Source organism: Balaenoptera acutorostrata, chromosome X (assembly GCF_949987535.1).
Source record: "Balaenoptera acutorostrata chromosome X, mBalAcu1.1, whole genome shotgun sequence".
NCBI lineage: Eukaryota > Metazoa > Chordata > Mammalia > Artiodactyla > Balaenopteridae > Balaenoptera > Balaenoptera acutorostrata.
The window spans coordinates 43,283,235-43,295,544 of NC_080085.1; the positions used below are offsets into that span (position 1 = coordinate 43,283,235).

The 12,310-nt window shown below is 47.8% G+C and overlaps 1 protein-coding gene across 1 annotated transcript; it reads left to right on the forward strand.

Moving 5' to 3' along the window:
• The first annotated feature begins 3,924 nt into the window (after positions 1-3,924).
• USP27X (ubiquitin specific peptidase 27 X-linked) lies at positions 3,925-11,078 on the forward strand. The gene is made up of 4 exons (XM_057537635.1): positions 3,925-4,057; positions 4,945-7,233; positions 9,075-10,138; positions 10,866-11,078. The coding sequence occupies exons 1-2, from the start codon at positions 3,925-3,927 to the stop codon at positions 7,125-7,127; spliced, it is 2,316 nt and encodes a 771-aa protein (XP_057393618.1). The 3' UTR covers positions 7,128-7,233; positions 9,075-10,138; positions 10,866-11,078.
• Positions 11,079-12,310: the final 1,232 nt, after the last annotated feature.

Below are 12,310 nucleotides of genomic sequence, written 5' to 3' on the forward strand. Positions count from 1 at the left end.
AGCAGGGATGGGGTGTCATTTTATATAGAGGCCAAGGAAGGACTCTGAGATAAGGTGATAGTTAAGCAGTGATCTGAAGAAGTGAGGGAGAAAGCCATGAGGATTTCTAGGGCTAGAGCTTTCCAAGCAGAGTGAACAATAAGGGCACAGGCTTGGAAGCAGGAGCCAGCTTAGCTTATTCAAGGAACAACAGTACGTATAGTTTGTTTGAGGCAAGGCTGAGTTGATAGAAAGTGAAGTCTAAGAGACTGAGGCCAGATTCTACAGGGCTTTACAGGCCAGGATGAGGACCTGGGACTTCACTAAGAGTGAAATGGAAAGCCTGCTGTCACTTGGGAAATGTACTCAGCTACGCATAACAGGGATCCAAATAACAAAGGCTTAAATAGGATGACGTTTCAAGTGTTATATTGATTCTAGGACACATCATTATTTGATGTACCAAGAAAGAGGAAAAAATGCTGGCAAATATAATCCACAAGCTGTCATTCAAAGATTTCAGCGATGTTGAAGCATGAAGAGATGTACCTTTTAGAGTTGGTAACATATGGCATTTTTTTCTCATGTAAGATTAGGTCCTGAGGTAATCAGTTTTTTGGTTGCAAGATGGCTACTCAGCTATAGCCATTAAATCCTCATTTCCAGGAGGAAGAAGGAGAAATGAAGAAGGGGGAAATGCCTTTTATTCTTCCATATTAATTTTGTAAAATTCTCCTCCAAAAAACTCGTTGGAATTTTTATTGGCATTGCCTTGGTTGTGTAGATCAACTTAGAGAGTGCTGCCTAATGTCCAGCATATAGTGCTAAGTTTTGATCCATACGTATATTACAGTCTCATTTATTTGTCATAAAAAAGATAAGTGTATAAAACATGCTTGTATTTGCATAGAAAATTTCCCAAAGGATACATGACAAACTGTTAATAAGTGGTTATTTCAGGGGAATAGAACTGGGTTTGATTGGCAGGGGAGAGAGGGGCTTTAACTTTTCATGTTATGCCTTCTTTTATCCCCCTTTTAAAAACCACAAATATTGTATATATTACAATATATATATACAATAATATATACAATGTATATATTACAATATATATACAATAATATATACAATGTATATGTTACTTTTATAATAACAAATATAAACCAGCAACCTTAAAAGCGGAGTGTGTATTACCCTGGGGCTATAGGACTTTCCAAGGGGTAAATAAGCACTTACAGTTTTAAGGGGATCGATTTCTACATCCTCGAATTTCATTTTCATATTTCCTAAAATTGATCTGCCAGAGAACACACTAGCAGTGGAAGAATCAAGCTGGATCTCTTTTTCCATCTCCCTTTTCACAATAGTCCTTTTTGCACTTTACAAAAGAAAAGCATATCTTTGAAAAAATCCTCAGGGTACCAGAGAGACAGTTCCAAACACTGCTGCCGATGGTGAAGAAACAAATTGCTCTAACAAATGAATATATTGGTATCAAATCCTTTTGCAATTCAGATGGCTCCCAGTAAAATTGAAAGCGAACCCAATGGAGCTGTCAGCTGACTAATCATGAAAAATAATTTTGAAGGTAAATCATTGTGTAATTTCCCCCATATATCTTCAAAGGAGTTCAAATACTTGAGTGATATTGCTAAAACAAAATATCCATTCCCATTTACTTATTTATATAAAAGGGGTTTCTGTGTGCTAACGTTTAACCAAAAAAAAGTGGGAAGAGAATTGATGCTGAATCCTGCCTCACTCTAAAAATAAGCAATATTTATCTATGGATACACCAACCTTTAAAAAAAAACGACTTATCTATCTTTAGTAAATTTTTGTTTTTACGTTTAATAATTACCCATCAAAATTTGTAATATGTTTACAATTTTTTGTAATATGTTTACAATTTTTTGATCTATCATATTCCAATACTAATTGTCATGATAACTTGAGCAAAAGTAAATTTTGAACAACACTTAGAGCTTTAGGATCACAGGAACATTTAAAAAGCATTTAAATAGCAGAATATACACATATTTTTGCTGCAGGGAAATACGATAGGATAATCAATAAAATCATTTCAAGTGCAAAAATATATATCATAAAGATAAAATTCTGTTAGAAGAATAAAATGGAATTGAGAATCCAGGGAGAAAAGGGAAAATGTGCACCTCCTAACTATCAAAGAAGAGCTCGGTTATGAATTTTTAAAACATGACGGTGGCTCTCAAATCACTAACGTATTTAGGTTTCACTGCTTTCACGTAAAACTGTGACGTTTTGTTTGTGAATGTTAATATCTGTCAGAAATCGCATTATTTGCAGTTTGACATTTTGGATGCAAAATTTGAGATGTCAACCTGAATGTGTGTGAAGGAGCACAACGTTAAAAAATATTTTAGAGAGCATTTTGTTATAAACCAAGTTTTATATAAACATACAAAACAAATATCAGAGGGAGCATCATATACTCTTTTGCCACCTTGTGGCCAGAGTTGTATTCAACCCTAGGCATGGCAACTGTAATGAGGAGGGGGTCTCTTCTTAGGTCAGTCCCTCTGGCTAGCCTTCAGTCAGGTCTTTGTGAGGCAGAGATGGTGGCATTCTCCCAGGACTGAATCCAGACCCATACAAGCACCAAGCATCGAAAGGATTATGCTGATCCCCCCCCCACCCGCCCCCGCATGTGATTCAGAGCAAAAGCAACATGCAATCAGGAAAGGAATGTAAGGAAGTACAATAAAATTCTGACTTTTCCCATGAGGACTGTTTAAAAAAAATCGAATGTCAAACTGTTTCTGATATTTTTTTCTGGATTCTTTTGTTTTTGGTGTCTCATCTCTGCTGGTGACCTAGACACTTCCTCAGTCTGCCTTTTGGGGAACCCAGGCCCTGGAGCAAGTGTGTTTGGTACAGCTCCTAGTACAACACCTGGTCTGGGTTGGCGCTTAATAGACATTTGTCGAGTGACTGAATGATGGCAGAGCCGCCCCCTTCCATTCCAGAACATGCTGGACGTGGGGGCTTCTGCAGGAAGATGATCCATAAAGCAGTCAGGTTGCCATGGTTAGTCTTCAGTGGCAGATAGCCTTGGGTGCACTGAGATCCTTAGGTCTCTTTGATGTCTGTTACTCTGTGGAGGTGGGATGAGAGTATCTCCTGTGCTTCCCCGCCCCCACCCTTGCAGGAGCAGGATTCCTTCAGTGGGTGCTCTAGTTGCAGTTCCTCTTGTTGCAGGCCAAAAAGGGCAGGCATTTATTGGAAGGATGCTGAAAGAGGAGGCACCAGGGCAGCTCTGGGGACCTCAGGTGTATGGGAACCAGCATCCTATCCTCCTTAGGGGCTCCTGATTCCTGACAACCACCTCCTGCTGCTGACCCCAGGAGGTCTAGGCACTTCCCCCTACCTGGAGGAAGGGGCCAGGTGGAGGGGTGATATCCCCCGCTAACCAGGGAGAACTCTGCCACGATGTAATCAGGCAGCACAGCCCCACGGGCCGGGCAGTGCAGCGTGTACTGGGCCAAGGCCAGCTATCACCAGGACTCAGGGGCCAGAGTCTTCCTGGAACACAGTCTCCCTGACTCTCGAGCACGGGCTATCTGCTTCTCCTGAGCCTTGTGCTGACGCCTGCCCTGGGCTGCACTCCCCGGGACCAGCACCTGCGGTCGCTTCCCAACATCCCCCAGCTGCCCAAGACCTAAGCCGCTTGTTCTGGGCTCAGTCTTCGTGGGCCCCTTGGTGCCGCTGCCCACTGCCAGCAGCTCCCAGCGCAGCAGCGCCTCCCAGACGCGTGGCCGCCCACTGCCCCCACCGGTAGCTCCACAGATGGAAAAGCTGCTTTCCCGCCCCTCCCACCTGCTGCCCGCCCCGGGTCTCTGCTAGGGCTTGAGGGTCTTGGGACGGTGTCCTGTAGTTCAGGCCCCTCTCTCAGCCGTAGGGGAGATGGCAGCAGTAGGCATGGCCTTGTTGTGCCTCGTTCCTCCCACTGCTCCCGGGGCGGCTCGGCGTCTGCTGGGCCAAAAGGCCGGCTGCCAAACCCTCAGCCCACCCTTGGCCTTGGGAGCCCGAGGAAAAGGTGACGAGGAGGCGAGGAGCAGGCACAGACTGTGCAGAGCGCCGATAAGATGGGCATGGGACATGCCTCCTCGGGCCCGGTGGCCTTGGGAGCTCTGCCCCTCTGCATCTGGGGTCCAGGCCTGTCCCAGAATGGAGCTGGGGCTTCATCCTTATGGGGCAGAGCAGAAGCTGGGGTGGGCGGGGAGCCTGGGACGGGGATGGGGACACGCTCAGTCTCAGAGATGATGGCCTATCACAGCTTCTGCCAGCGCTCCTCAGGACCCGGCCTCTGGGGGGCCATTTCCCAGCCCCAGGGGCGTTTCTGGACTTGGCTACCCTTCCGTCCCTGGCCCCGCAAGGCTGGGGGAGGATACATGGATGAAGGGAAGGACGAGGAGAGGGGAGGAGACGATGAAGGGGGTCAGAGCAGCGATTGGAGCCGAGAACTGGAAGCGCCTTAAAGAGACTGCGCGGTCCCCGCCCCCCTTCCCGCCAGCCTCAATGAATTAGAGCTGTGTTTCCCAAACTTGCCTGATCATAAGAATCCTCTCGGGCCCTAGTTAAAGATACAGGTTCCGGAGCACGTCCCTTCGAGACTCTGATTCAGTTGGGCTGCGGGTGGAGCCAAGGAATCTGTAATTTTAACACGCTCCCACGTGATTCTCGTGAACAAGCAAGTTTGGGAAATATTGAATTAAAGGAAACGGGGCCTGGCTGCAGAGCGGCCTCCGCTAGAGGGCTACGGCGGGAGGATTCCCGGGGGCGTCGCCTGCTTCCGCCGCCGCCTCCTTCAGTGAAAGTCCCTTTTGGGTCCAGCTGCCACAGCCACCGCGCTCCCTCAGGCCGGGCGGGGGACACCCCAGGTCTGCGTGGCCCCCGCGCCGCCACGCCCAGTGGCCGCCTGAGCCCTGCGAGCAGGGGGAGGAGCCGCCGCCAGTGGAGGCGGAGGAGCAGAGGAGGCGGAGACGGCGGAGACGGCGGAGAAGGCGGAGAGGAAGGTGGAGGCGGAGGCGAAGGTGGAGGGGAAGGTGGAGGCGGCGGGGAAGGTGGAGGCGGCGGGGAAGGTGGACGCCACCGGGAAGGTGGAGACGGCAGGGAAGGTGGACGCTGCCGGGAAGGTGGAGACGGCGGAGGGTCCGGGCCGCCGGGTAGAGCTCAAGCTGGAGCCCGAACCCGAACCCGATCCGGCACGGGAGGCGGAGCAGGGGCCGAAGGGGGAGCCGAAGCAGGAGCCCGAGGATGAGAACCCGGCGCGGAGCGGCGGTTGCGGCGGCAGCGACGAGGTTCCTCTCCCCACCCTTCCCTCCGACCCCTCGCGGCCCCCCGATCCCTCCCCGCGGCGCAGCCGTGCCCCCCGCCGCCGACCCCGGCCGCGGCCGCAGACCCGGCTCCGTACCCCGCCGCAGCCTAGGCCACGGCCCCCGCCCCGGCCCCGGCCCCGGCGCGGCCCTGGGGGCGGATGCCTGGATGTGGATTTCGCTGTGGGTCCACCAGGCTGTTCCCACGTGAACAGCTTTAAGGTGGGAGAGAACTGGAGGCAGGAACTGCGGGTGATCTACCAGTGCTTCGTGTGGTGTGGAACCCCAGAGACCAGGAAAAGCAAGGCAAAGTCGTGCATCTGCCATGTGTGCGGCACCCATTTGAACAGACTCCACTCTTGCCTTTCCTGTGTCTTCTTTGGCTGTTTCACAGAGAAACACATTCATGAGCACGCCGAGACAAAACAACACAACTTAGCTGTAGACCTTTATTACGGAGGTATATACTGCTTTATGTGTAAGGATTATGTATATGACAAAGACATTGAGCAAATTGCCAAAGAAGAGCAAGGGGAAGCTTTGAAATTACAAGCTTCCACCTCAACCGAGGTTTCTCACCAGCAGTGTTCCATGCCAGGCCTCAGTGAGAAATATCCAACCTGGGAGACAACCAAACCCGAGTTAGAACTGCTGGGCCACAACCCAAGGAGAAGAAGAATTACCTCCAGCTTTACCATCGGTTTAAGAGGACTAATCAATCTTGGCAACACGTGCTTTATGAACTGCATCGTCCAGGCCCTTACCCACACTCCGATCCTGAGAGATTTCTTCCTCTCCGACAGGCACAGATGTGAAATGCCAAGTCCCGAGTTGTGTCTGGTCTGTGAGATGTCTTCGCTTTTTCGGGAGTTGTATTCTGGAAATCCATCTCCTCACGTTCCCTATAAATTACTGCACCTGGTGTGGATACACGCAAGGCATTTAGCAGGGTACAGGCAACAGGATGCCCATGAGTTCCTCATCGCAGCGTTAGATGTCCTGCACAGGCACTGCAAAGGTGATGATGCCGGGAAGGCAGCCAACAATCCCAACCACTGTAACTGCATCATTGACCAAATCTTCACAGGTGGCCTGCAATCTGATGTTACCTGTCAGGCCTGCCATGGTGTCTCCACCACGATAGACCCATGCTGGGACATCAGTTTGGACTTGCCTGGCTCTTGCACCTCCTTCTGGCCTATGAGCCCAGGGAGGGAGAGCAGTGTGAATGGGGAAAGCCACATACCAGGAATCACCACCCTCACGGACTGCCTGCGAAGGTTTACGAGGCCAGAGCACTTAGGAAGCAGTGCCAAAATCAAGTGCGGTAGTTGCCAAAGCTACCAGGAATCTACCAAACAGCTCACAATGAATAAATTACCTGTCGTTGCCTGTTTTCATTTCAAACGGTTTGAACACTCAGCCAAACAGAGGCGCAAGATCACTACATACATATCCTTTCCGCTGGAGCTGGATATGACACCGTTCATGGCCTCGAGTAAAGAGAGCAGGATGAATGGACAGTTGCAGCTGCCAACCAATAGTGGAAACGACGAGAATAAGTATTCCTTGTTTGCTGTGGTTAATCACCAAGGAACCTTGGAGAGTGGCCACTACACCAGCTTCATCCGGCACCACAAGGACCAGTGGTTCAAGTGTGATGATGCCGTCATCACCAAGGCCAGTATTAAGGACGTTCTGGACAGTGAAGGGTATTTACTGTTCTATCACAAACAGGTCCTGGAACATGAGTCAGAAAAAGTGAAAGAAGTGAATACACAAGCCTACTGAAGTGACACACAGACCTACCTACCTGTAATGGAAGATGACAGCACCCGTACTACAACTGGCATTGAGATTTAAAGGACCTACTTGCATGGCCCACGGGCCTGACAGAGTAAGAATTGAACAGTTCCCAGTGTCTAAAAGGTCCTGATTGGAAGAGAAATAGAAGGGGCGGGAGAAGAGGCTCTAGTCTAAGCAGTCATTTAAAGGAAGATTAAATGGCAGGATGCTCTGGGTGGGGGAGGCAGGAGCAGGGAAATCCTGACACTGGTACATATCCTATATTCCTCCAAAAGATTGTGTGGGAAAGTGTGGGGTGGGAGGGGGGTGGTGTGGGGGGGGTGTGTGCCCTTGTAACCGTAAAACATCTTTCTCCATGGGTGTTTCAGCTTCAACTGACCAATCACATAACAGTTATACGTCTGGAGGGAAAAAGGAAAAGTTCATACAAACGTAGCCCATTACATATATGGGTATGAAAGTGGAAAAGTGGAGGAGGCAGGGATATCTCATTGACAAACACCTTTGCCAGTTTCTTTGTATTCGTGATTTTTTGTGCTATTAAATGCAGTATTAAACAAAGAAAAGCCCACGTGGGCCTGTGAAACGAGAAAGAAGGGGGCTTTTGTATAAGGGGAGCAATTGCTCCAAAGGTAGAGAAGACAAGAAACACTGTAAGATAAGCAACCAACACAGACAGGCCTCAGCTAAGAGTATAGTGTGTGAGTGTTTTTTTTTTTTTAAAAAAAGCTGTATGATATACTTGAGCAAATCAATGAACCTCTTTGCGATTGTTTTCTCATCTGTACAATGCAGATAATTCCTACCTTAAAGGGTTACTGTTAAAGATTAAAGGATATAAAATGTGTCAAAGTATAAAGTAAAAAGGCTTGGAACTTTGTAGGGGCTCAGTAAATGTTCGTTGGATCTGAAACTTCTTTGGACCAGGGCCAGAATGCATTAGAGGTGAGGGTCAGCCCTACCTGAGACCCATGGACAGAAGGGACACACATTGTGTCACATGTAGTCACACACACACACACACTCTTATAACTCCCTCCCCAGTACTGTCTACTTGGAGGCCCAAGGCAGTGGATCCCACTATTTTCCCTGGGTACAGGGCATCCCAGTCGGTTCCACACCTGGGACTGGGGGGAGAACCACAGCTGTCCCCCCAAAGTCATTATTCTGTCCATTTGGGAAACTGTCATGTTGTTATCATGACTCAGCACCCCAGTGATGGGACTCAGGGCCAGCAGGCTGACAGGCTTCCACGTGAGGCTGTTGGTGGTCTTTGCCCTCCAAAAGCATTATGGGCATAGCTATGTTCACCTACAGGCACAGATCAGGAGAAAGACTGTTTTCCAAAGCTCACTGGTCCACCAGCCCAGGGGTAGTGGGGGAGTGGCATGTTGGCCTCCTCTCTGATTCGCACGGAGGGCAGAGCGGCCTGTGGAGGGCTAAGCTCAAACAGATGGGATGTGCCCAGGACAGGTTAAGCGCTGGTGGTGGTTCCTTCTTTTCTCCTTAGCATCAGATACAAAAGGACCTAGTACCTAGAAAATCCTGAGGAGGGAGGAGGGGAACTGAATGTTTCAGACCCATGGGGCTTGGATTCACTGGCTCTGGTAAGAGGCTGGGCTCCCCCAGGGCTCCCCAAGTCTACTTCATGGTCAGCTCATTTGGAAATGTATATTTATTTGTGTGGCTGTGGATGCATCCCCAGCTAGCTCATAGGCGTTTTTAGGACAGGGGTTGTGTCTCCTCTTGTACCCTGGGCTGTGTCCTCAGCCCCTAGCACAGACCCTGGCACGTAGTATTTGAAATATTTTCCAGATGGATGAATTAACCAAATCACCTTCCTTTCATAACCAAATTTTCATCATCCCCCCACCCCAAGGCTCATAATCCTCAGGAGAAAATGTAAAAAGTGTTATTTTTGCTATCTTGTAGGCTGGGGGAGAGCAAGAGGTAAGCGGCCTCAGATGCCACTTGGCACCTTCATGCAGGTATCTGACTCCCCTTTGGGATGTGTGGGAGCCCTGCCTGGGAAGACCGCCATGTCCTCCTTCCTCATCTCTGCCACAGGAAGAGTTCAGTCGGGCATGTGCCACCAGATCCTGACTGCTTGCACAGACGCTGTCTTTTACGTTTGTAAAACGTTTTTATTTGGAAATAATTTCATAGTTACAGGAAAGTTTCAAAAAGAAAAACAAATAGTATAAAGAACAGATTTACCTATTGCTAACATTTTACCCCATTTGCTTTATCGTTTGCATGTATGCACTCCCGTGTGTGTGTGTGTGTGTGTGTGTGTGTGTGTGTGTGTGTGTGTGTTGGACCGACTGAGGACAGATAACATCATGGCCCTTTATGCCCGAGTACCTCAGTGTGCACTTCCTAAGAATAGGCATGTTCCCTACATCACAGTATAGTTAGCAGCTTCAGTAAATTAAACATTGGTATAATACTATTATTTACCATTTGTACTCCAGTTTTGTCTGGTGACCCAATAATGTCCTTTATAGCATTTTTCCTCTTCATCACAGGATCTAGTCCAGGACGAGGTATGGCTTTTAGCTGTCATGTCTCTTTAGCCTCCTTTAATCAGGAATATTTTCACAGCCTTTCTGCATCTTGTATGGCATTAGCATTTTTAATAGAATATTCTTCATTTTGGGTTTGTCTGATACAGAAACTGTCTTTTAAATACCCTGTACTCAGGAATAGTTCTAAGAGATATGAATGGCGCGAGACTGCTGAAGCTGATCTCCCTGTCTCCACTGGTGGAAGGCACAGACCACCAGAGGGAGCAGCTGTACCTGGCAGTTCCTGATTGAAGCATTCACCTCTGTCTGGAAAACACCATTGTCCCTCAGCAACAGGGGAGCCATTCAAGCCCAGCCCTATGCCCCTACCCATCACCAACCCCCAAATTGAGCCATGGAGTGTAACAGCAGCAGGGCTTGCTTTCAGATCACATCACTGTGGGAACCAGGGCATCATGTATTTGGCAGGTATGTGTTACCTTGAGCTCAAATGCCATTCAGGCATGTTTGAGCATGTCTGGTACATGGGTGGGCACCTCCATGGTTGGGGCCTTTAGGGGGATCAGGAGGTAGCACCCTTGGCACCTTCATCAATATTCCCATGGTGGGTACAGCAGCGGTGGGGTGGCGGGGAGGGTGTAAATACTCCTGAAGCAGCTTCATGGGCAAAGCACACAAAAATGGGGCCCAGAGTAAGTGAGGAAGAACATGGGAGATGCCCAAAACAGATTGGTTTGTGACATACTAGGGACTTGCAGACACAATTGGGCTATTTTACATGGGGGCTGGAATTCCTGTGTGAGCAGATGTGGGCAAGAGCTGGTGAAATTTAAGCTAATTCTTTAACTGAGACTCTTTACTTCCACAAGCTGATAAAGCCAGGGAAACTCAGTTCATATGTAAATTTATGATCTGGGCCCAGAAGGGTACAGGCAAAAGATGGGTGCTCACAACTGGGGGCCTTATCCACCCATAGAGCTCAGGATGAAGGACCAAACAATGGGGTACTTACCTTTTACCCACTACACATGCTTCCCACAGTTTCTTGGCCTAAGAAATCGGAAATCCAATTTCCAATTGGATTTGGAAATCCAGAACCCTATCACTTCCCATTTCCTGGAGTAGCCAGGTGCTGAAACTTACTCTGGCCTACAGGTCACATTTGGTAACTGCCTCACTTCTTCCCCATCCACAGGGAATCCTGATCAGGGATGCCATCAACCAAGAGGTCTTTTCCAATCAAGAAAAAGCACTGTATAGCACATAGAATTCGACTCAACACATTGTAATCACTGTAAGAGAATATATAAGACTGGTAAGAATATGGAAAAGAATATATATATGTCTCTCTGTAAGTGAATCAAGTGGATGTACACCAGAAAGACACAGCATTGTAAATCAGCTTTACTCCGCTATAAAAATAAAGATAAATTACAAACAAACAAACAAACAAAAATGGACCCCATACTACTCATTGTCATAATGCAATAGACCTGGTGCCAGGAACCTATGTTTGCACCAAATGTGTATTTCACACCCAGAAGCAAAGGCCCTGGTCCTCTGAGAGTATGTAGCCGAGCACCCACAGTAGTGTGTCATTTACACACTGACCTTCCCCTGCAGGTGACCTAATGCTACTTTTAAACTCTTGCATTGAAGCATATCAAATATACAGGAAATACACATATCATCAGGGTACAACTTCATGAATTTCTACAAAATGAACACACCTCTGTAAACAGCACTCAGATCAAGAAATAGAACGTTACCCATAAGTCAGGCCCCCTTTCTGCTTCCTTATAGTCAATAACCCCAAAGGGTAATCCCTATTCTGACTTTCTTCACTGTAGATTAGTGTTGCCTTTTAAAGTGCCATCTATAAAAGGAACTGTTCAGTATGTACGCTTTTGTGTCTGGCCTCTTTTGCTCAACATTATTTTATGAGCTTCAGATCTGAAGTCTTGTTGTCAAGAAAAATTATGTAGCGTGTCATTATTTCTGCCTAATGAACTAAAAGTAAGGATTCCCTAGTCTTCCTAGTGATTTCTCACTTATTGAACCAATTCAAAGGGACCCAGGCCATTGCAAAGTTGGACCTTGAGAGGGTCTTTAATCACCTTCATGTACAAGAAAACAGTGGATGGAAAACAGCCTGCCAGATAAGTTTGGGCTTATTTAGGCACCCAGAAATGTTAATTTTGGGCAATACTCCAACCCTGTTCCAATAGCTCCTGAATGCGATACTCTATTCTAGTGAGGCCTCAAACTTAAACGTGCATCAGAATCACCTAGAGGGCTTGTTAACACGCAGCTTGCTGGGTCCTACCCCCAGAGTTTCTGATTTCAGTAGTCCTGGGATGGGGGCAGCATTGAGAATTTGCATTTCAAACACATTCCCAGTTGATGCTCATGCTTCTGGCTCTGGGACCACATTCTGAGGACCACATTCAATTTGTTTTCATACTGTGGTACTTGGTGCCCAAGGAATCTATGAAGATGGCCCTGGAGAACACCTTGGGGAGCTAGAGGACGGGCAAATTGGTGAGAATCAGGAACTCTGAAATATAAAATCAATAAGAGGGCGTTATTGATTTTATATTTGGGGGTTCCAAGTAATATCTGAAGAAAGAGTTCTGCTAC

Excerpts from the sequence above, each read along its gene's own strand:
- USP27X (XM_057537635.1), top strand. The coding sequence starts at position 3,925 with ATGGCAGCAGTAGGCATGGCCTTGTTGTGCCTCGTTCCTCCCACTGCT. Across the intron at positions 4,058-4,944 it reads CTTGGGAGCCCGAGGAAAAG|CCCTGCGAGCAGGGGGAGGA; the intron begins GTGACGAGGAGG and ends TGGCCGCCTGAG.